Source organism: Heloderma suspectum, chromosome 5 (genome assembly GCF_057233095.1).
Source record: "Heloderma suspectum isolate Gila_16-S chromosome 5, 16-S_ref, whole genome shotgun sequence".
Classification (NCBI taxonomy): Eukaryota; Metazoa; Chordata; class Lepidosauria; order Squamata; family Helodermatidae; genus Heloderma; species Heloderma suspectum.
In genome coordinates this window covers 78,586,392-78,607,331 of record NC_139462.1, presented here as the reverse complement: position 1 = coordinate 78,607,331, position 20,940 = coordinate 78,586,392, and the positions used below count along the sequence as shown (strand labels likewise).

General features: G+C 44.8%; 1 protein-coding gene across 1 annotated transcript in view; it reads right to left on the bottom strand.

Moving 5' to 3' along the window:
* Positions 1-20,940, bottom strand: part of LOC146344041 (polypeptide N-acetylgalactosaminyltransferase-like 6) — a 212,664-nt gene that overhangs the window by 147,901 nt on the left and 43,823 nt on the right. Inside the window, exons 2-3 of the mRNA XM_084860291.1 lie at positions 8,104-8,289; positions 5,100-5,283 (exon numbers count right to left, since the gene is read on the bottom strand). Of these exons, the coding sequence (XP_084716417.1) occupies positions 5,100-5,283; positions 8,104-8,289 (370 nt within the window). The remainder of the gene's footprint in view (positions 1-5,099; positions 5,284-8,103; positions 8,290-20,940) is intronic.

Sequence of the window (20,940 nt, the reverse complement as noted above, 5' to 3'; positions counted from 1 at the left end):
TGTATTAACAGGTTCTTTACTCAGAGCTCCGTTTCAAAATCACAGCTCATGTTATAGGATCCATCAAGCAAGGTAGCACCTAGGATTCAATTATTTGAAAGCACATGGAAAGTAGGAGAACTGAGACCTGGGGACCAAGGTCAAACTACATGCTAGTTAATTGCATGCCCTGCAGCCATACCAGGGGATTATAACATTTAATCCATGGCATGGGGGGGGGGTATCATTGAGACAAATATGCACAGGGATGGGAGGCTTAACCCTTCCCTTTCTAGCTGTGATCCTGACAAAAATCATCTCCCCTGCACACTGTAGTTAAACTTAGTGGGGCTGGCAATGGAAGCATTTTTTCCATAAAGCTAACTGCAACATATGTGTGTGTGAGAGAGATTTTCATCAGGGTCATGGCTAGGGAGGGAAGGGTTAAACCTCCCCACCATGCTGCAGTCCCAATGAAAATATTGCCCTCTTAGCATTAAAAAAATGTAAACTCTCCTGATATGGCTGCAAGCCACATAATTAACAGAGTGTAGTTTACACTTAACCTCAGATATGCAGACGATACCACCCTAATGGTAGAAAGCGAAGAGGATCTAAAGAGCCTCTTGTTGAGGGTGAAAGTGGAGAGTGCAAAAGCTTTAAACTCAACATTAAAAAGACTAAGATCATGGAATCTGGCCCCATCACTTCCTGGCATATGGAAGGGGAAGAAATGGAAGCAGTGACAGATTTTATCTTCTTGGGCTCCAAGATCACCGCAGACAGGGACTGTAGCCATGAAATTAAAAGACGCTTGCTCCTTGGGAGGAAAGCTATGGCAAACCTAGACAGCATAGTAAGAAGCAGAGACATCACCTTGCCGACAAATCAAATATAATCAAAGCTATGGTTTTCCCAGTAGCAACGTATGGCTGTGAGAGCTGGACTATAAGGAAGGCTGAGAGCCGAAGAATCGATGCCTTCGAACTGTGGTGCTGGAGAAGACTCTTACGAGTCCCCTGGACTGCAAGGAGGTCAGATCAGTCCATCCTAAAGGAAATCAACCCTGAGTGCTCATTGGAAGGACAGACACTGAAGCTGAAGCTCAAATATTTTGGCCACCTAATGCGAAGAGAAAACTCTCTGGAAAAGACCCTGATGCTGGGAAAGATTGAAGGCAAAAGGAGAAGGGGACGGCAGAGGATGAGATGGCTAGATAGTATCACCGATGCAATGAATATGAACTTGAGCACACTCCGGGAGAGAGCGCAGGACAGGAAGGCCTGGTGTGCTATGGTCCATGGGGTCACGAAGAGTCGGACACGACTTAACGACTGAATGACAACAACAACAACAAAGTTTACACTTCTTGTCAAATTAATGGGTGGGAGTTATCCTTCATGTGTTTGAAATTCAGCTTTCAGAGCAAGGGATGGACAAATCTGTCATTTTCAGTTTCTCTTAATTTCTCCTTTTTCCAATTTTAAGTTCGGCTTATCCCAAACTGAGAATTTTTCCAATCCTAAATTCCCCAATCAATGTTGAGATTGTTTTGGTAAAGTTTGCATGAAAATTCACACATGTTTTTATGTATTTTATTGCTGTGAGCCACCTTGGGAGGGCATCTGCCCTGAAAGGCAGCCAAGAAATTTTGTAAATAAATCAATGTGTTGTGCACATTTCTCCTAAAATGTGTACTTTTGCAAGCCGGTCTAATATTATGCAATATAAGCATTATTTTCCACTAATATACACATTTTTGTATATTAATAATACGTGTATTTTTAGTGGAGAACTCCATTGCAAAATTTGGAAAAGTGTGAAATTTGAAGTATGACTGAGTTTCAGTACATGCACTAGTTCAAAAGTGTGAAATTAGGAAAGTTTGTATTAATTAAAATGCAAACTGAAGAATTTCCCCCCATCCCTACATAGAACTGTCTCAGAAATCTTTGGGAACTTTGCTTACCATCATCTTGCCTGCACTATTAAAAAGAAAGATCAAGATCTGACTCCCCCCCACACCATTATTCTCCTCATCCTGTTGTGAATATCTTCTGAGAATACCAGGCCTCCCCATTCCCATTTCTATCTATGCTTCAGTGGCAGCTAATCCTCCCCTTATTAGGTAAAGTTAGCTGATGTGAAAGAAACAAGGGACCGCTGCTATTCAAGTGTTTAAAAACATGACACAGAACAATAATATTTTGCACAGTGTTACAAAGAGAAAGGATGTTCTGGGAAATCAAAGCACATACATGGTATATTTAATCATAACCAATTAACCAGTTGACATTGACCTTTTGAAGGATGACCATTCCCTTTCTTGCAAAAGGGTCTAAGTTTTAAGAAAAGAACAAAAAGGGGTGGGGGAAATTGTATTAGTGTTTTGTTTTTTTTTATTTTGCCTTCATGCAGAAGCTACATGTTGGTTCCTTGATTAGATACACCAGTGAAACATCTTGGAAAGCACTTTAACACCAAACTACCTCTTGATAATTTTGGGTATGGTAACATTTAGAGCAGGGGTACACAACCCACAACCCCGAGGGCCTTAATTCTGGCCCCAAGGTTGACTTGGGCCCCACCCCATCTGCTGCCACTGCCGAATTTCCTTCCCTAGAGATCCTTACAGATCATTCTTTCTTCACTGGTAGCAGAAGCAAAGAAAGAGTAATCTGCATCAGGATCACTGGGATGTGTGTGCATGTGCACATGTGTGTGTGCGCACACGTGCACACACACACACATCTGGCCTCTGACCCCAAGGTGGCACCACATGCAAAAAGGTTGTGCGCTCCTTGCTTAGAGTATTGTTAATCTGGTTTTATTGCACTGGAGGTTAAGCGAGGTGGTCCTTGAGGCTCTATTCAGTTCTATGACCGTTAAGAAACCACATAAATATGCAACACTTTATATATGGCATGTTGACACTGTTTAGATGCCACACAATTATGTGCTTCCTCTTTTATTGTGGGAGGTAGGTTTTATTGAGTACCAGAATGCAGTTAAAAGCTAGATGTGCCTGGGGAGACATTAATTGTTCTTGGGTTTTTAAAGAGAATGAGCAATTGTTTATCTCCCCGTTAAGTTTCACTTTTATCCCCTCTAGTAGTTACGTACTACCAAACTTTAGGAAAAGAATGTAAATCTGAAACAAAGAAATCTCCAGTCTAGACTGTTCCAGCTAAGGAAAGAGCAAACCTGGATAATCTCAAGCAAATGGGCAAATCAATTGTGCCCAGGGCAAACACAGTATTTGGGCTTTAAGGCTGGTAGTGAAATTGTCTTGATATTTCTTGGGTGGTGCATGTGGGTGCAACAGAGAACAAAGTAACACACACAAAAGGCTCAAAACAAAATTTCAGCCATGCAGCCCTAGGTTCAAATGTCCATACAGGGCACCATCCTCCCTCTCTCCCTCCCTCCTTGGCACCTGAGGAGTACTAGTTAGGCCTGTCCTCTGACTGAGGACTCATCCCCAGAAATACATGCAGCTTGGAGGATGGGTCGGATGTCTTTGTTATCATTCCATGTCCAGGGGCAACAAGATGCTTCTCAGCCCCACTGGAATAGAAACCTTTGGAATAAGGTCCCTTTCTGACTATGTAGAGACAAGGACACAACATTACTTACCCTCGCAGCTGTCTCTAGACCAAGAGTGTTGAGCCTCTTTCAGACCGAGGGTCAAATTCAGTTTCAAAGCTCTTGGGGGCACATTTCAGGGGTGAGTGGGGCCAAAGGTAAAAGGGGGCAGGGTTGAAATAGGCCAGCTATTTAGCTTAAACTCCTACTGCCAGTAACTAAGCCTTAGGAGAGGCAGTTCAAACTTTTAGAATGGGAAATAAACCATACAAAAGCCAAGAAACCATTAAAAAATCAGTTGTCAGGGGAAAGGGGCAAGGCCAGGAGAAAGGGGCATGGCCATCTGGGGAATCCCAGAGGGCTGGATTTGGCCCACAGGCCTGAGGATCAACACCCTTGCTCTATGACTGCAGCAATACTCCAAGCTTTCTGCTTGTCAGATTGTCTTGTGCCCAGATTTATGTTATAGAGTTGTCTGTTGTTCTGACTGCCTGCAGCCAAAGCACGTCACTGCAGTTGTTAGTGGAGTTTTGATTCACCATCAGAAAGCCACAGTAATCACATACTGCCTCTTGCCTGATCATAGTGATAACCAAGGAAAAGAAACTAGGAAGGTATGGGCAGCCATCTTGTCTATCCATATCATATAATGGTGCGCAGCTACCTTGGTGTTATGTATATGGCCCCCTATTTAATTGGAACATCATAAACTTTGCCTGATTTAGTCCCGCCGATGTAAAAAGAACCAAACCAGCTTTTGATTGCTAGCACTTCAACTTAACTGGGCCGTGGTTTTGAGAACTAACCCTAATTCCACTTCCTCTCCCTTCATTTGTCAGCTGAGGAGGATGAATTCCTTTTTACATGACAGACAAAGGAGCCATAAAATAAAATGGACCTGACTTTGTGGAGACTGGGGAGATAGTTACTGTGAATTATCTGATCCCTACAATACCAGGGATAAGACACTGGCTTAGCTGAGATTATTCACAAGTCAGCCAGATTCTGTTCTGCCTTATACCCCTGTGTTTAAATTACAGCAAGATGTATACAGTAGCAACCACATCAATCATACACAGGGTTTTTGCTAGCTGAAAGCAGGCTCCCTTTTGATTCATCTGTTGCATCAATCTCTAGACAAGAAATAATAAACTAATGTCTCTTCAAAAGCTACTCTGTGGAATAGTAAAGAGAACCAGAGTTACATTTATTCCCCATTCTCTACCATTATTATTTGGATGGTGGCCGCTAACCGCAAAGATCAAGAATCTTTTTCTGGCTGGTTTCCTCCCTGCCGAAACTACAGAATCAGGGGCAGTGGTGCTCTGTATAGATCCATCCCCCAGCTTTTGAAATTCACCATCTTGACCTTTCCCACAACTCTCCTGTTTGCGGCTGCTTTTGTTTGCCGTCTTTAATTTGAGGTTAATTTGCCCAGAAGACCCTTGGCCTATTGCGGCAGCCACAGCTTTCACGACTGCTGCCTGCGATGTCTCGTTCCAGTGCTCAGTGCTACTGCTGCTGCTGCTACTTACTCAAAAGGGTCACTGGGATCAGTCCTCTGGAGCTCAGGAGGAATTGGTATTCGTTTGTAGTACATCTCCCAGTCGAAGGCTCCACGCATGGCATCCCCCGCTTGCGCCTCATATCCAAAGTGATTGTGGTCAATGACATCGATCATGGGACACACAATGGTTTTATGGTTTAGCGCAATCTGGTCTGAAAGATGAAAGCAGAAAAATACAAAACGGCAGGTCCAGTCAAGTCATCTATCACATTACCACAAAGTGAATCCCTCAGGCTTCTTCTTGTTCTATATTTCTTTTTTAAGTTTGAAGATTGCCCAGGCAGTTCCCCATGGCCCTAAAATCATTTCAATTTTGAAATCTGCATCAGGCCTCTCTATCTGTAACGGGCGTGATGCACTCGGCCAGTGATTAGAAGCAATTATAGTTCTTCAAAGAGAGACACGTCCCAGCGAGACCTGCAAAAGTCAAGTCATCTATATCTCTGTCACTTTGCTGCTCTAAGCTGTCCCCAATCTGTCACCTCAGGAACCAGCAAGCAAGCACAAATAAACACAAAGCAAAAAATGCTCCTTTTAGTTTCAGGTGTGTACATGCTGAAGAAATGCTGCCCATTCTTGTTCTTGAAATACGAATATCAGACTTTGTGGTAATTCAGCTCCTGCTCTGATAGTAGATGAAAGCAGAGACTAGAGATGGTTGAATCTGTTGATTTCCAACTCATGCCATGTTTGTTTGTTTATTTACAATATTTATATACCGCTCTATATCTAGTATAGATTTCGGAGCAGTGAAGACAAGAGATAAAACAGTAAAAGGATAAAAAGTTTAAAATGCCAGATTAAAATTATGCTATGTTAACATGTTTAATCATAATTCTGTATTATTTTGCAATTAAACATGTAATGTGTGAAGAAGCCCTCCAGTGCCAGGACACAGGTTCAGGGGTGCAGAGCCCTGGGGTATACCAGGGCTGCAGAACCTCGACACCATGGGCCAAATCCAGGCTGCCTTGGTCACAATCTGGCCTTGTAGGCTTTCCCAGATGGCCACGCCCCTCCTCTGGCCTCATCACTGAACATTTAGTGGTTTCCTGGCCACCTTCCTTCTAAAATGCCTCTCCTAAGGCTTAGCTACTAGCTAAGTTAAAGTTACTTAGTTACTTTAAGCTAAAATACGTGGCATTTTTGGCTTCATCCCCTTTGTCCTTGAGCCCTCCCTGTTTTGTCTTCAGTCCCACCCACCAGTGGAGTGTGGCCCCTGAGCACTTTTCTGAAACTGACATTGGCCCTCAGGCTGAAACAGGTTTGACACCCCCAACTAGGGATGCACAGGTTTTGTTAAATCTGTTCCGTTTGTATTTCACAGATTGTCAGGCACCTTTTGTTCCCCATCATCCACTTATTTAGGGATGTGTGGGAATTCTGTTTCACTTGCTCTAATGTGCAGTAGCTCTAATGCACACTTGAGCAAGTGAGGATTTGCACAAATCCCCCCAGAAGTAAACAAACTGATCCACAGGTCTGCGGAATCCATGGGACTTGATAAAAGCTGGTCCGCTGCAGAATGAGCAGGTCAGATTCATAGAAATCAAAACTCATTTGAATCCATTGTAGATTTCTCCAACATTCCCATCCATCCATCCATTTATTTATTTATTTCTATACCGACAATAGCCGAAGCTCTCTGGGCGGTTCACAAAAATTAAAAATACCCAGGCCATATATGATGTTCTTGCTTCTATTTTTTGTCTGCCTTTGTATGGAAAGGTGTGTAGGGAAAAGCAGAAGACATTATTGCCCAGTTAGAAACTTATGATACACGCACAGCGTTTGAGCCGTGGCATCATGCTGAAAGTCCCCTGACTCAAACAAAGTCTTGCCCACTGGAAGCGGTAGAGCCTCATGAGGAGGATAGGCTCAGCTTCTGCCCCACTGCATCTTTGCCTATGACTAATTGCATTTTGCTGCTTGTAGCTGGAATCCAGCACAGCAGTTAATAGGGAGTCACTGTTTCTGCATTTGCTATTCTGAATGCGCTCCAAGGCCTGGGATATGTTTACTACAAAAAACAATTCAGTGAAATGTAGGAGACCAAAAAGGGCAATCCCTGCATATGAACAATTTTGTAATGCTTTCGGCTTCCCTAGCACTGCACTTATAACTATGCCACTGAGATGAAATAAAAATATTGTAACAATTCTGAATTACGTTCCAGGCAAACGTATCAGAACTACCCAACTGTGCATTGCTGTCTTCTCAATTTGATTGTGCTGCATTTTAAAATGCTTGTGGCTCCTACTGTGCCCTATGGTTTGGCTAGTGCAGCTTCCCTCAACCTGGTGCCCTCCAGAGGTTTTGGATGATAACTCCCAGCATTCCTGACTGGCTGAGGCTGATGGGAGTTGAAGTCTAAAACATCTGGAGGGCACCAGCTTGGGGAAGGCTAAGCTAGTGGGCTAGTAACTGAATTAAATGACATTGAAGGATATTTATATTTTTTAAAGCTCTTATTTATTTATTTAATTATTTATTCATTTCATTTCTATACCACTCAATAGCCGAAGCTCTCTGGGCAGTTCACAAAAACCTCTTCTTAATGATGTAAACAAATGATTCTAGAAATGGCATAGTAGGGACCAAATGTGTGCTAAAACATTTAGTGCCTCCAAAAGTTGGCTGAACCTCCACTGGGGGGAGGGAGTGTCACTCCAGCTTCTAGTGCTGAATTCAGCCCAAATGATCAACGGCTCAATCCTAATCATGTTTACTCAGCTGTAAGTCCCAAAGATTTACTCCCTGGCAACTATTACAAATCTAGAAAGTTTCACTTCTTCCAGATCAAAGGTCCACATGTACAGGTGAGCCATACAACCCCCCCCCCCCCAATTCTGTTGGTGGGCCATTCTGGATAAAATATTTGGAAGCCACATAGCATGTAATAAATGCATTCAGTATGTTTTATGTTCTGCTATCAAGAAGAGTCTAATCTTATTCTAATTGGTGCCACTTACTAAGTAAAGGAGGCAGCCAGTTCACATTGACTTCACAATGGGAGTCCAAGAAGGTCAAGACTTCTCCTTTAGCTATTGAAGCTCCAAGTAGCCTGGTGCGAATCAGCCCTTCTCTCTTCTTGGTACGCATAATTCTCACCTTAACAAAACGAGCCATATATTCCTCCAGCTTCTCTTTCAAGTGTTCTGCAAAACCACAGAGGAGAATATGGAAACATGAGGTATGGCAAACTGATCTGAGAAAAGTTGACATCATACATTACACGTGTAGCATACTGCTGTAGCAGGGGTGCAGAACCTCAGATTGGCAGCCAAATTTGGCCTGCCTGGGGTCCCAATCCAGCCCTCAATCCAGGATCCCAATCCATGCCTCCTATCCCTGGCCCTACCCCCTTTTCCCGAACAATGATTGAGGGGTGGTTTCCCAGGTTTTGTACAGCCCCCCCTCCCACCCTTAATGGTTAAAATGCCTCATCTTGCTTACTGGCAGTAGGAGCTTCAAGCTAGAATATATTGGGGGTTCTTTGCCCCACCGCTTTCCCTTTGGCCCCACCCCCCACTGAAATGCAGCCCCCAATTGCTTCTCCAAAATGGAATTCAGGCCTCGGGCTGAAAGACGTTCTGCACTCCTGCGCTGTATCATTTGATGCTGCCTTCTTCATTCCATATTCCTCATTATCTGCAAAGCCTCTCTGAGATGCTTCATAAATTGCAAATGTTCTCTGTCCAAACACACAGAGGAAGCCACTGACATTTTAGACCTTTTTCACATTCACTGTTGGCAAGCTTCCATCCACCATATAATCACAGCCAAAATGACGGCAGGATGTTCATCAACCCCTCCAGTGCCTGCTGTCCCAAGGCCAGATGAACATTCTAGCATATGGTTTTGCAAAAGATGCCCTTTCCAAGTGGGCTTTCTAGTCCTATTAATTATGCAAAAATATGCATGGAATATATATCTAAATCTCAATGAGCTGTGAAGTCAGCATAACTTGATGGGTAGGGGCAAGAGAGAATCAACTTTAGAGCAACCTCAGCAACTGGACACCAGCTTGAAGCAAGTGAACAGTTGCTAAGGCTTTGCTCATCAAAGAAGCTGCATTTTGTCTTATTCAATCCCTCTGTGTTTGCATCAGGAGAGAATTTCTTGTGGGGCTTTTTTTTCTTTTCCTTTTTTTTTGCTTTCTGATTCACTGTAAACAACAGAATTCTATCACTGCCTGCAATTCTGCCCTTTCCTAAAACAACTTTATTGAGTACATATGTATAACAAGGAAAACAACATTGCCTTCGAGGTAACACTTCTTCCCATCCCATTCATTCTTTCTTTGAATACTTTCAAAATCAATCCTTATGTATTCTGAATTACTAAGGGCTAACCTAGCCATGACATTAATTGGGCAAGTGCAATTCATGTGCCCATTTTTTGGTCACATACATTTTGGTCATGCAGCCACAGGGAAGCCTGAATAGTCACAAGATCATGGACGGTGGGCAGAGGGAGGAAGAGAGAGAGAGAGAGAGAGAGAGAGAGAGAGAGAGAGAGGTTTAACTCATTCTTTTCCTCCTACAGTTCCTAGAAAAATGGCTCCCCTGAAGCTCCTATTTGCATTTCAAGGAAAGCTCCCATTGACTCTAAAAGAGGCTTCCTTTCAAAATGTAAGCAGGAGTTTCAGAGAAGTGATTTCTGTCAGCACCACGGCAGGTAGAGAAAGAATTAAACTTCCTCTCCCATCCCCCATAGTCTGAATTCTGCTCAGACTTCCCCAGGACTTCTATAATTTGCCTAACAAAACAAAACAAAAATGTTCAGGTTAACTTCATTCAAAAGATTCATGTCATGTCCAGCTTGGCCCGTGGTGTTTGCCCAAGTAAAAAGAATTTACATGCCCACCCGAAGATGCTTAGATTTGAGCCTAGGGGCCAAACAAGATGTGATATTAAGAATGTGAGTGAGCTTTTCTTTACTAAATAGCAGCCATGTTAGTGGGGAAGGATTCCAGATCACGACTGTGGTGGGCCAAAGAGTTAAACTCTCTCTCCCTACACCATTATCACAATCTAGATTGCTTCCCCATCACCACCACCTTTGCGGCTGCAATTTAGTAAACAAAACTAAGCATGCAAGGCCCATCATGTGCTTAACGTCAAGTCTAATTTGGCTTTTACTAAGGGTCAGACTAGACATTATGTTAATTGTGTAGCATGTAGCTGAGTCTTTTTTTTTTACTCAAGAGTAAGTGTGTGTGGCCCCAATTCAGATCAAGATCAGTACACAGCATGAGAGGATGATTAAACCTTCCCCTGTCATTTGCTTCCCCAAATTCCACCTCATCCTAGTGATGATTTTTAAAAATCAAAAAGTATCTGTTGAAGTCAATGGAAATTTCTTCTTGTTTTAACTCCCTGCACAGGGTGTGTGCATGTGGTAATTTGGGAAGCAAACGGGGGAGGGATAATCCTCCCCTCCCGTAAGCACTGATGTCAGTCTGAATCACGGCCACACACTCTTACTCTCAAGAAAAAGAAAAGAAAAGGCTCAGCTACACACTATGCAATTCATGTAACATGTAGTTTGACCCTGAGTCTCATGAGGAAGGGAATTCCATTAGTGATGGGCAACCAGAGAACCTCTTTCTACATACTTGTTCAAAACTGGTACAGGAATTATATTTTAATGGCGGAGATCTTGGTTAATCTTAGAAATCCAAATGGGGAAACAGGGGGGAGGAACAGCCTACAAGGAATGAAGGCACTTTGTTGTTGTTGTTCAGTCGTGTCCGACTCTTCGTAACCCCGTGGACCATAGCACGCCAGGCCTTCCTGTCCTGCGCTCTCTCCCGCAGCGAACTCAAGACAAGTCCATATTCATTGCATCAGTGATGCCATCTAGCCATCTCATCCTCTACTGTCCCCTTCTCCTTTTGCCTTCAGTCTTTCCCAGCATCAGGGTCTTTTACAGAGAGTTTTCCAAACCCAATCCAATTTACCTGATCCAGTTTACAAAAGTGGATAAAATTATTTCAGTTCAGCAGTCGGGCCATTTACACATGATGGGCTGAAACACTTTTATGCATTGCTGTATTCTGTAATGCAACTGTAAAATTGTAAGCCCTTTGGGGATTGTGACAGCTGTGCCTGTCAAGAAATTGCCATAAGCTGACCTGAATCCCTGGGATAGGGAGGGCTATAAATACAAATGAATCAAACTCACATTGGCTAGAATGCACAATTGGATTACCTTCTCCATTCCCACCCCCTTAACATTTACTCAGGACACAAATAATGTGAGAGGCCTTGAAATGTGCTGATAAAGGCATATCTGCATGACACATTGCACCTGTTTAATATCACTAACTGTTGGCTGGCCCTATCATTAGGCAGAGTGAGGCAACCTCCTCATGCAACTGATACTGGATATCATGAGAGAGCAGCAAATCCTTACGGCTTGAGGGAGGGGAAGAGACACTTGTGCGATTTTCTGCCTCAGATGCCAAAATAACTTGACCAGCTTTGGGTAGGGATGTACGAAAGTTCCGCCACGGATCTCGGGGAGGCCGAATGCCAGTGCATTCAGCCCCCCGAAATCGGTGGTGGAACAGCCTGTCCCCCCACCCCCCCGGGACGAGACTTACCTTGGGCGGATCTTCCTGGCGATGGCAGCGGCGGCTCCAGCTGCGGCTCCGGCAGCGGTTCAGCGGCAGCAGCTGCGGCGGCCGGTCTTCCGACCGGCTGCCGCCACTGCCATTTCCAGTTAAAAAAAAAAAAAAAAGTGATAGGCTATGTAAAGATTTACGTAGCCTATCACGGCTAGGTTTAAAAAAAAAAAGTGATAGGCTACGTAAATGTTTACGTAGCCTATCACGGCTGACTTTAAAAAAAAAACGCGTACGCAAATGGCGGCATAGACTAAGTTCACGTAAATGTTTACGTAGACTAAGACATGACAAAATAAGGAATGCAAATGGCGGCGGCCATGGCCGCCACCATTTGCGTATGTGCGTTTTTGTTTTTTTTAAAGTCAGCCGTGATAGGCTACGTAAACATTTACATAGCCTATCATGGCTGACTGCAGGGACGCAAACGGCGGCGGCTATGGCCGCCGCCATTTGCATCCCTGCTAGCCAGCGGCCGGATGTCTGGCTGCTGGCAGAGCCAGCCAGCGGCTCCGCAGAATTGCTGGAGCACAGCCGGTTGGCCAGGATTCCGGGGGGGGGGAGGAACGGAGCGCCTCCCCCCCTGGCGAGGATTCCGGGGGGAAGGACGGAGCACCTCCCCCCTGTCCAGGATTCTGGGGGGATGGACGGAGCGCCTCCCCCCCCACCATCAGCATGATCCGCGAAAGGTAAGTGATTTTCGTACATCCCTAGCTTTGGGCAATGCACCATGACGGGGGTGGTGGTGAGAGCACCATCTGTTGCTCCACTTCAGGCAGCACCATGTCTTTCAATGGCATTCCACCCCCTACCCCCTGCCTACGGCTTTCCTCAAATGATCTTGGGAAATGTAATTTGGCGTAGCAATGAGAAGTTTTTGTTAGAGAAGCTGAAGTTCCCCTGCTTAACATTTGCCTCACAGATTTACAACTGCCCTGGGCAGAGAGAACGAGTTTGACCAGTGTGTTAAGTACTTGCATAAAAATGCCCCTAACCATCACCATGGGACATACATCCTAAGCTGGCAAATATTAGTGTTCAAATATTAGTGTCCAATATCCTACACTCTCCATGTCAAGCAGGGAAATGTGATGTCTGGGCAAATTTTATGGACAAATTATATTGTTATGTGGAAAAAAGAAAGCCAGCTGAAATGAAATGGCTATTAAATCTTCAGGAGACAATACATCCAGGCTATTTATTATCAGTGGAATCTATTCAGGAAAGCTTTCCGTGACAATATAATATTCAGCTAGGATGGTTTCATTTATATGCTGGGATATTGCATACATTTCACTTCCAGGAACAGGCTGGAGAAGAGGGGGGCAGAAAATCAGGCAGTTCTTAATTATTATTATTTCTCGTGCAACAAATGGTATGCCTCAAATACAGAAGGAGCCAGAGCTCTTGTCAGTAAAAATGGAAAGAAGGTTCTTAATTTTAAAAGAAAATCTAATTCTTTTCTCCACGTTGTTTATTAAATGAGGTAGTAAATCATATGGCTGATACATGCCAGGCATCTGCCAGGGTATGAGCTGGCACAGAAACAGACAAATAAAGAGTTATGCAGGAGCTGGGGTGAAGGGTGTTATAGGTTGTCAGTGGTATGACAAGCAATGATAAAGGGCAGCATTATGGCCCCTCTAGTGATAGTCTGTAAACAAATTATCCATTGTAATGTTGGTGTGTGGCCCTCTTTATCTTCATCTGAAGCAGGCAGGAGTTTACAGAAAGAAGAGCGAAAAGATACTTGCTTCCTCCAGCTCCCAATAATTAAATCTGCCCAAACAGAATGCTCAAATGGTTTATTCAGCCACCCAAGATGCACTTGAATGAAGAATGCCAGCTCTACTGCACATTTTCCCCTAGCTTCTCTCCCATGATGGGGACCCTGGGCCCTTTAACAGTACATGGATATAATAAACAGGTGCAGCATGGAAATGATGGTGAAACCTGCATGTGTTGAATTTCTGTTTGTCGCACAGGGACAAACTGTGTCACAGTTAGAGTCACGGAACTCCATCACAGAACAATTCCACTGACAGGAAAATGTCTGGCAACCCTTTCTGAAGTTTCTCTTCCTCTACCATTTCTCTAATAGAGGCAAATTGGGTAGGTGAAAGAATCTTAGGGCTGATCTACATTGCGCCCACTATCGCAACGAATTCAGTGTCCTGTCGGGTTAAACGCTCTCGCATTAAAACGTGATTATCCACACTCAGCCATTTTCCCTGTTGTGGTGCTTCATCGAATGCGCGAGCTCGGTCACACTTGAGCGCTGTGCTGTTTTCCTGCTCTTAAAGATGGAGACTCTCACTGAAGGATCAGAAACTCTTCCTGTTTCTGCTGATTCCACGCCCACTGCGCGGCAGTGGCGCAGGAGAAGCTTGTCATTTTCTGCATGTTTTCCTGGACATGGGGAAAATGACCAGCTTGTCCCTTGCTGCCGCCGCTGTAGCAGGTGAGGGTAGAGGGAAGAAGGAGGCACCTATCCTCTTCTCCCCCCACCCTGCTGGAGGCCAGGGTGAGTGGCTGGGGGGTGTCTGCCAATGCTCTTTTCCCCACGCCGGCCCTTGAATCTCCAAAACTTCAAAGATCATGCCTGAATTAGAAAAAAAAAATCACAGAGAAGCCACGATTCTTTGAAGATAACTTTGAAGATAAGATAATTAATTTTTTTTTTAAAAAGCCGAAGCAGGGGATAGAACTTAGTTTCATTTGAAGGGATAGAACAACCCACTGCTCAATGCAGGAAGCCTGATTCCCAGGCAGTCACCCATCCAACTACTGACTGGGGCCGCCCCTGCTTAGCTTCTGAGATCAGACAAGCACATGCACATCCAGCCCTTTGCTTGTTGCTGAGGAAACATTGAGTGCTGAGGAAGCTACGCGATCAGTAGCCGGAAGACAACATGGGGACATCGAGAGCTGTGATTGGACAAGAGGGAAATACAAACACTGCCATATATGGACAGGAAGGGGAGGGGACTACGACCAGATACAGTAGTGAAGGTGGAAAATCAGAGCACATTAAGGGGAAATACCGGGATATCAGGGTATTGAAAATGGGAGCACGGAAGCGGGAAATTCCGGTTCCAATTTGAGGCGTGTACTGCGTAGCGTGAAAGATGGGTGGTGAAACCTCATTGGAAGTGAAAAAACCCATAAGTGTAGTTCGGCCCTTAGACAACAATGAAACAAATACATCAAAAATTGACAGTAGAGAGCAAGCAGAAGTTGTTTTGTGACCCAGCATGCTGAATATAGTATACCAGCCTTCCAGCTGCTTGAAAACTCCTCCCCCACTTTGCAATCCAGATATGCAACAAAAATAACAAGTTTTAATGCAAGTGGATTGCACTCAATTCATGGGTGACCAGTTGTGCAGGTCCAGCTAAGACAAATGCAATGTAGATAAGAGAGTGCCTTTGGCAGGCTTAGTTTCTAGCCTTCCAAGATCAAAATAAGAAGCATAAAGTTCAAGGATGTAAAGTAAGTGAAAGCTATTCTGTGTACAACACATGTGAAGTTTACACAGTTATTGAAATGTCTCTGTGTGTGCAGATTCCATAAGCATCATTGGTATATGATGAGGGGAAAAAAACCTTAAAAGTTAGAGTGCTGACTGATGTACTAGAAATAGAGTCATAGTAGCTTTCTTCTAGCTTCCTTTATAACCTTGCACTCTATGCTTTCATTTCTGTCATGGGAAACTAGAAACCAAGTATGCCAAAGGTACCATCTCATCTACATTGCATATGTCTTAGCCAGTTCTGCATTACTGATGGACCCAGCAGCTGAGTTCAACCCACCTGGAGTTTGATATACCTGTTTTGTTTTTCTGCTGTCCCATTCTGTGGTCCCTTGAGGCTCACAGGAGACACTGGTAGCATCCAATGACAGTCAGGACAAGGCAAGAAGAAAACAGGAGCTTAGATAACTCCAAGCTGGTTCTGCTGGCTGTAACTCACTACTACAACAGGAGGATGTTGCCTCAGCAAGGAGCTAAAGCCAACTGACGCCTTATGTAGGCTGACAAGTCTTGTAGTGTGGTCAGCTCTACCCCTCCTAGAGGAGCTGACTGGATTGCCTGATGCTTCCGCCCGAGACTTCTGCAAGGTTGGATGGATGGCGATTCTGCTGGGAACTCATCTTGTGAGTCAGGGAATGATAACACTTTCACACAAGTGGGACTCTGCTTTTAACCTCTACTGAGTCGAGGAACAGGCACAGGCTAGTCTAGAACAATCACAAAGCTAGACACAAAAAGGGAAAAGAGGCTATGAAAGGACAAGACTCTCCAGTGGTGGTGACCTGCAAGGTGTGTGCAATGTTTGTTTTCTTGCCTGAGAACAACATGGCCTACACCTGCAACAAGTGCAAGTTGATCACGCTGCTGGAAGAAAAAGTAAGTGGACTGGAGCGGCGACTGTCGACCCTCCGGGGAATAAGAGAACATGAAGAGTTCTTGGACAGAATGGGGGAACTACAGCAGCAAAGGGAAGACCAGAAGCTTGAAGAGCAACAGCAAGATGAGGCAGTGGGAAATGCTGAGGTGAAGAAAAATGGAGTAGAGGATACTCCTTGGAAAAGGGTGACAGTTAGGAGAAGAAGAACTAGACACCACTCTGCGCCAGTGGAAGCAGTGGAGCTGTGGAACCAATTCCAGGTACTTGCGGATGAGACTGGAGGACAGCCTGCAGAGGAAGAATCACAGGGGAACCTACATGAGAGTGAGCAAGAGGCTGAAGGTCAGTCAGACAGAGGCGATGAAACCCAGGCCTACAACAACAAGAAGAGAAGAGTGGTAGTAGTGGGAGACTCCTTGTTGCGTGGGATCAAGACCCAAGTATGTCGCGAAGACCCATGGACTCACCAGGTATGTTGTCTCCCGGGAGGACAAATTAGAGACGTGACTGAAAGGTTGCCTGCACTCATAAAGCCCACTGACAGGTATCCCTTTCTTCTCATCCATGTGGGAACAAATGATACTGCCAAGCGGAGCTATGAAGAAATCACGTCAGACTTTGAAACTCTGGAGTTTCTGCGTTCCTCTGCGCAGAATCCTCTGCGTTCGAGGATTCTGGGGAGAGGAACGGAGCGCTTCTCCCCCCAGCCAGGATTCCAGGGGGAGGGACGGAATGCCTCCCCCCCACCATCAACATAATCCATGAAAGGTAAGTCACTTTTGTACATCCCTAGATCTCATTTTTTGATCAAGTCACCTCCCTTGTGGACTATGGGAATGCTGTAGACATAATATACCTCGACTTCAGCAAAGATTTCGACAAAGTGCTCCATGATATCCTGATGAGCAAACTAGCTCAAAGTGGGCTTGATGAAACAACGATCCGGTGGATCCACAGTTGGCTACAGAATCGGACTCAAAAAGTGCTTATCAATGGGACCTTCTCAAACTGGGGAGAGGTAACGAGTGGGGTACCGCAGGGCTCAGTCCTGGGCCCAGTGCTCTTCAACATTTTTATTAATGACTTGGAGGAGGAGGTGCAGGGAATGCTGATCAAATTTGCAGATGACACAAAATTGGGTGGGATAGCTAATACTTTGGAAGACAGAAACAAAATTCAAAGTGATCTGGATAGACTGGAGCGCTGGGCAGAAAACAACAGAATGACATTTAATAGGGATAAATGCCAAGTTCTGCACCTAGGAAAAAGAAACCAAATGCACAGTTACAAGATGGGGGATCCGTGGCTCAAGAACACGACAAGCGAGAAAGATCTTGGAATTGTTGTCAATCACAAGCTGAATCTGAGCCAACAATGTGATGTGGCTGCAAAAAAGGCAAATGCTCTTTTGGGCTGCATTAATAGAAGCATAGCTTCCAAATCCCGGGAAGTACTAGTTCCCCTCTACTAAGCACTGGTTAGGCCTCATCTGGAGTACTGTGTCCAGTTCTGGGCACCACACTTTAAGAAGGATGCAGACAAACTGGAGAGGGTTCAGAGGAGGGCAACAAAGATGATCAGAGGACTGGAAACAAAGCCCTATGAAGAGAGACTGAAAGAACTGGGCATGTTTAGCCTTGAGAAGAGAAGACTGAGGGGAGATATGATAGCACTCTTCAAGTACTTGGAAGGTTGTCACAGAGAAGAAGGCCAGGATCTCTTCTTGATCATCCCAGAGTGCAAGACACGGAATAATGGGCTCAAGATACAGGAAGCCAGATTCCGGCTGAACATCAGGAAAAACTTTCTGTTAGAGCAATATGACAATGGAACCAATTACCTAGGGAGGTGGTGGGCTCTCCCACGCAGGAGGCATTCAAGACGAGGCTGGACAGCCATCTGTCAGGGATGCTCTGACTTGGATTCCTGCATTGAGCAGGGGGTTGGACTCGATGGCCTTGTAGGCCCCTTCCAGCCCTACTATGCTATGATTCTATGAACAAGTCTCTGTCCTCTGGCTGGGAGGGCCCTGAATGCTGAATAATGCACTGACTGTCTTATCCTCATGGAAGTAGCTTGTGCTTTGCCATCATCAGAATCTTTTGCCCAACACTGGAAGGTCCAAGGGCCAGGGGTCATGACAGTTGTTGCATATCTGGATGGAAAAAAGGGGGTGAGGGCAGTTTTAAAGCCCCTGGAGGGCTGGTAGACTGCATTCAGCTTGGTGGGCCCCAACAGTTTGGGCCTTAATTGGTCTGGGGCCAGGTTATCTGAAGGACCATATTCACCTGTATAAATCTGTCCATGGTCTAAGATCAGCTTCAGAGACCCTGCTCATAGACTCACCTGTAAGATCAATTAGGTTGGTGTTCATGGGAGACAGGGCCTTTTTGGTGGTGGTTTAATGATTGTGGAACTCCCTCCCAACAGTATGGCCCCATCAACACACAGTTTTAAATGGGCCTTGAAATTGAACTTATTTTGGGTTGTTTTTTCTTGAATATTTTATAGCGCTACTGGTTTGAAATTGTATTAACTAGTATTAACTTGTTTTAGCAGATTTATAATGGTATACTGGTGGTATGTTGTTTAAACTCCTGTTTTCAGTGGTTGTTTTAACTTAAATGTGACACTGTATTTCATGATTATTTTATGTAAACCGCCATGTGAGTGAGGGCTTTGCCTAGAAATATTTAAATGAATGAATAAATATACATTTTTCACTCTTTAGCAAAAGAACAATAATTAAGAAATGAAATACAGTTTCATAGTTCTTCCTGTTGTGGGGTATTTGGAAACTTTATAAACCACAGTCTTCCTGTGGAAATAAAATACACAGCTACCTAAGCTTAGGTAAAAGCTTTTGCCAATTGTTACCCCAAAGAAAAAAGAAATGATTACACTCTTCAGAAATCATATAGCTGATGGCTATATGTAATTCCAGAACAGTCCAAAACGAAAAACTACAACCATGATAGAGATCCACATGACAGGTTTCCCCACTGAAATCTCTGAGCCTCACAACCCAGGGAAAGGGGCTCAGGCTTCCTGGGGTCATCCTTCCCAGGCAATCGAGGACAATAGCCAGTAACCTGAAAGATACCTGGGGTCACCCTTCCCAGGCAATCAAAAACACGAATCTCCACAAACATCATAAGGAACTGGAATGATTCCTAGGGTCGTCCTTCCCAGGCAATCAAAGGCAAGAGTTCTAGAAAAGGATCAAACAAATCCATATACACAGAGACTTCATCCAACCTTGAACCTTTGTTGGGAACTCTGTGCTACATGGGCGAGGCCAATTAAGTCTAAGAATAAGTCCACGAAAGTAGAGAGTTCCACACCACAGCTTTCACTTTGATAATTCTATCCAGTCAGAAAAAAGTCCAAGAGTCAGAAACGAACCCAGCCTGATGGCACTCTGGGCTGACAACAAAGAAGATACAATCCACAGCAAAACGAGAGTTCAAAGTTTATGAAAAGTGTCACAGTACTCCACGGAGCAAGTCCTTAGCAATCCGAAGTTCCAATTAGAAGGAGAGTCCAGGTGCAGAGTGCCTCCTGAGACCCCGACGATGATGGATCCAAATAAAGAAGGCTTTGTCTGTTAAGTGGCCTTCGAACCACTTGACAGACAAGGGCTTTTGGCTTTTCAGCAAGGCTCCTGTCCAAACAGGGCATCCCTGTTTGGCCCTCTAGCATTGATGCTTCAACCTGGGTGACCCGTCCGCAAACCCCACTCCACTTCTGTCAGGCCCTCATGGACAGCCTCCCGCCTCCCTGCCTGCCAAGGCCAGACCAGCAGGTGGACAGGGAGTTGGGTGACTTGCCCTGGCACTGCTCTGAGAACACTGACAAGAGAAAAGCTCACACAGATTCTGACATCCCAGGGGCTGAATAGGCTCAAACTCTTCCGGACTACTTCCACTCAAATCCTGGCTAGAAGGGCCACTGCAGTGCTGAAATTAGGCCCTGAGACATGGCCTCCTGACCCCTCCGCATGTCAGAATTCTCTGTTCAGGCATAACATCTGAACACGGCCTGTCTCTTTCCCACTAAAATCAATGAGATTTAGACAATGCTTATCTTTGGCTGGAGTATGCCTTCTGTTGTTGTTCATCTTCTTTTCTTTTGAATAAACAGCTGAATTTTCAATTCTAGGAATAATAGTATTCAACCATATTTGTAGAGCATTTTCAAGGGCAGATCTACATTGTGTCTGCTAGCGCATCAAATTCGGTAGACTGGCGAGGCAAATGCCATCGCATTAAAATGTGATTATCCACACTCACCCTGTTTCCCCGTTGCAGTACTTCATCGAATGCGCAAGTACAGTTCACACTTGAGCGCTGTGCTGTTTTCCTGCTCTTAAAGACAGCAGCTCTCATTAGAGGAGCAGAAACGCTTCCCGTTTCTGCTGATTCCCTGCCCACCATCCCTCTCTTCCTCTATCCCTGTGTGTGTGTAGGGATGGCGTGAGCATCCTGTTGGGGCTTGAAGCCCTGTGAGAATTTACCACTCCACCCCCCCACACACACCAGTTCCCTCAGCAAGAAGAGGGGAAGAAGGCAGCACCTGTTGCCCCCCCATCATTGCTACAGTGGCAGTGGAGTGGGAAAGGCTGGTCGTTCTCTGTAAGTTCTCCTGGCCTTCGGGGAAATGACCAACTTGTCCGTTGACACTGCCACTGTAGCAGGTAGGAGTGGAGGGAAGAAGGAGGCACCTATCCTTTTCTCCCCTCCACCTGCTGGAGGCCGATGCTCTTTTCC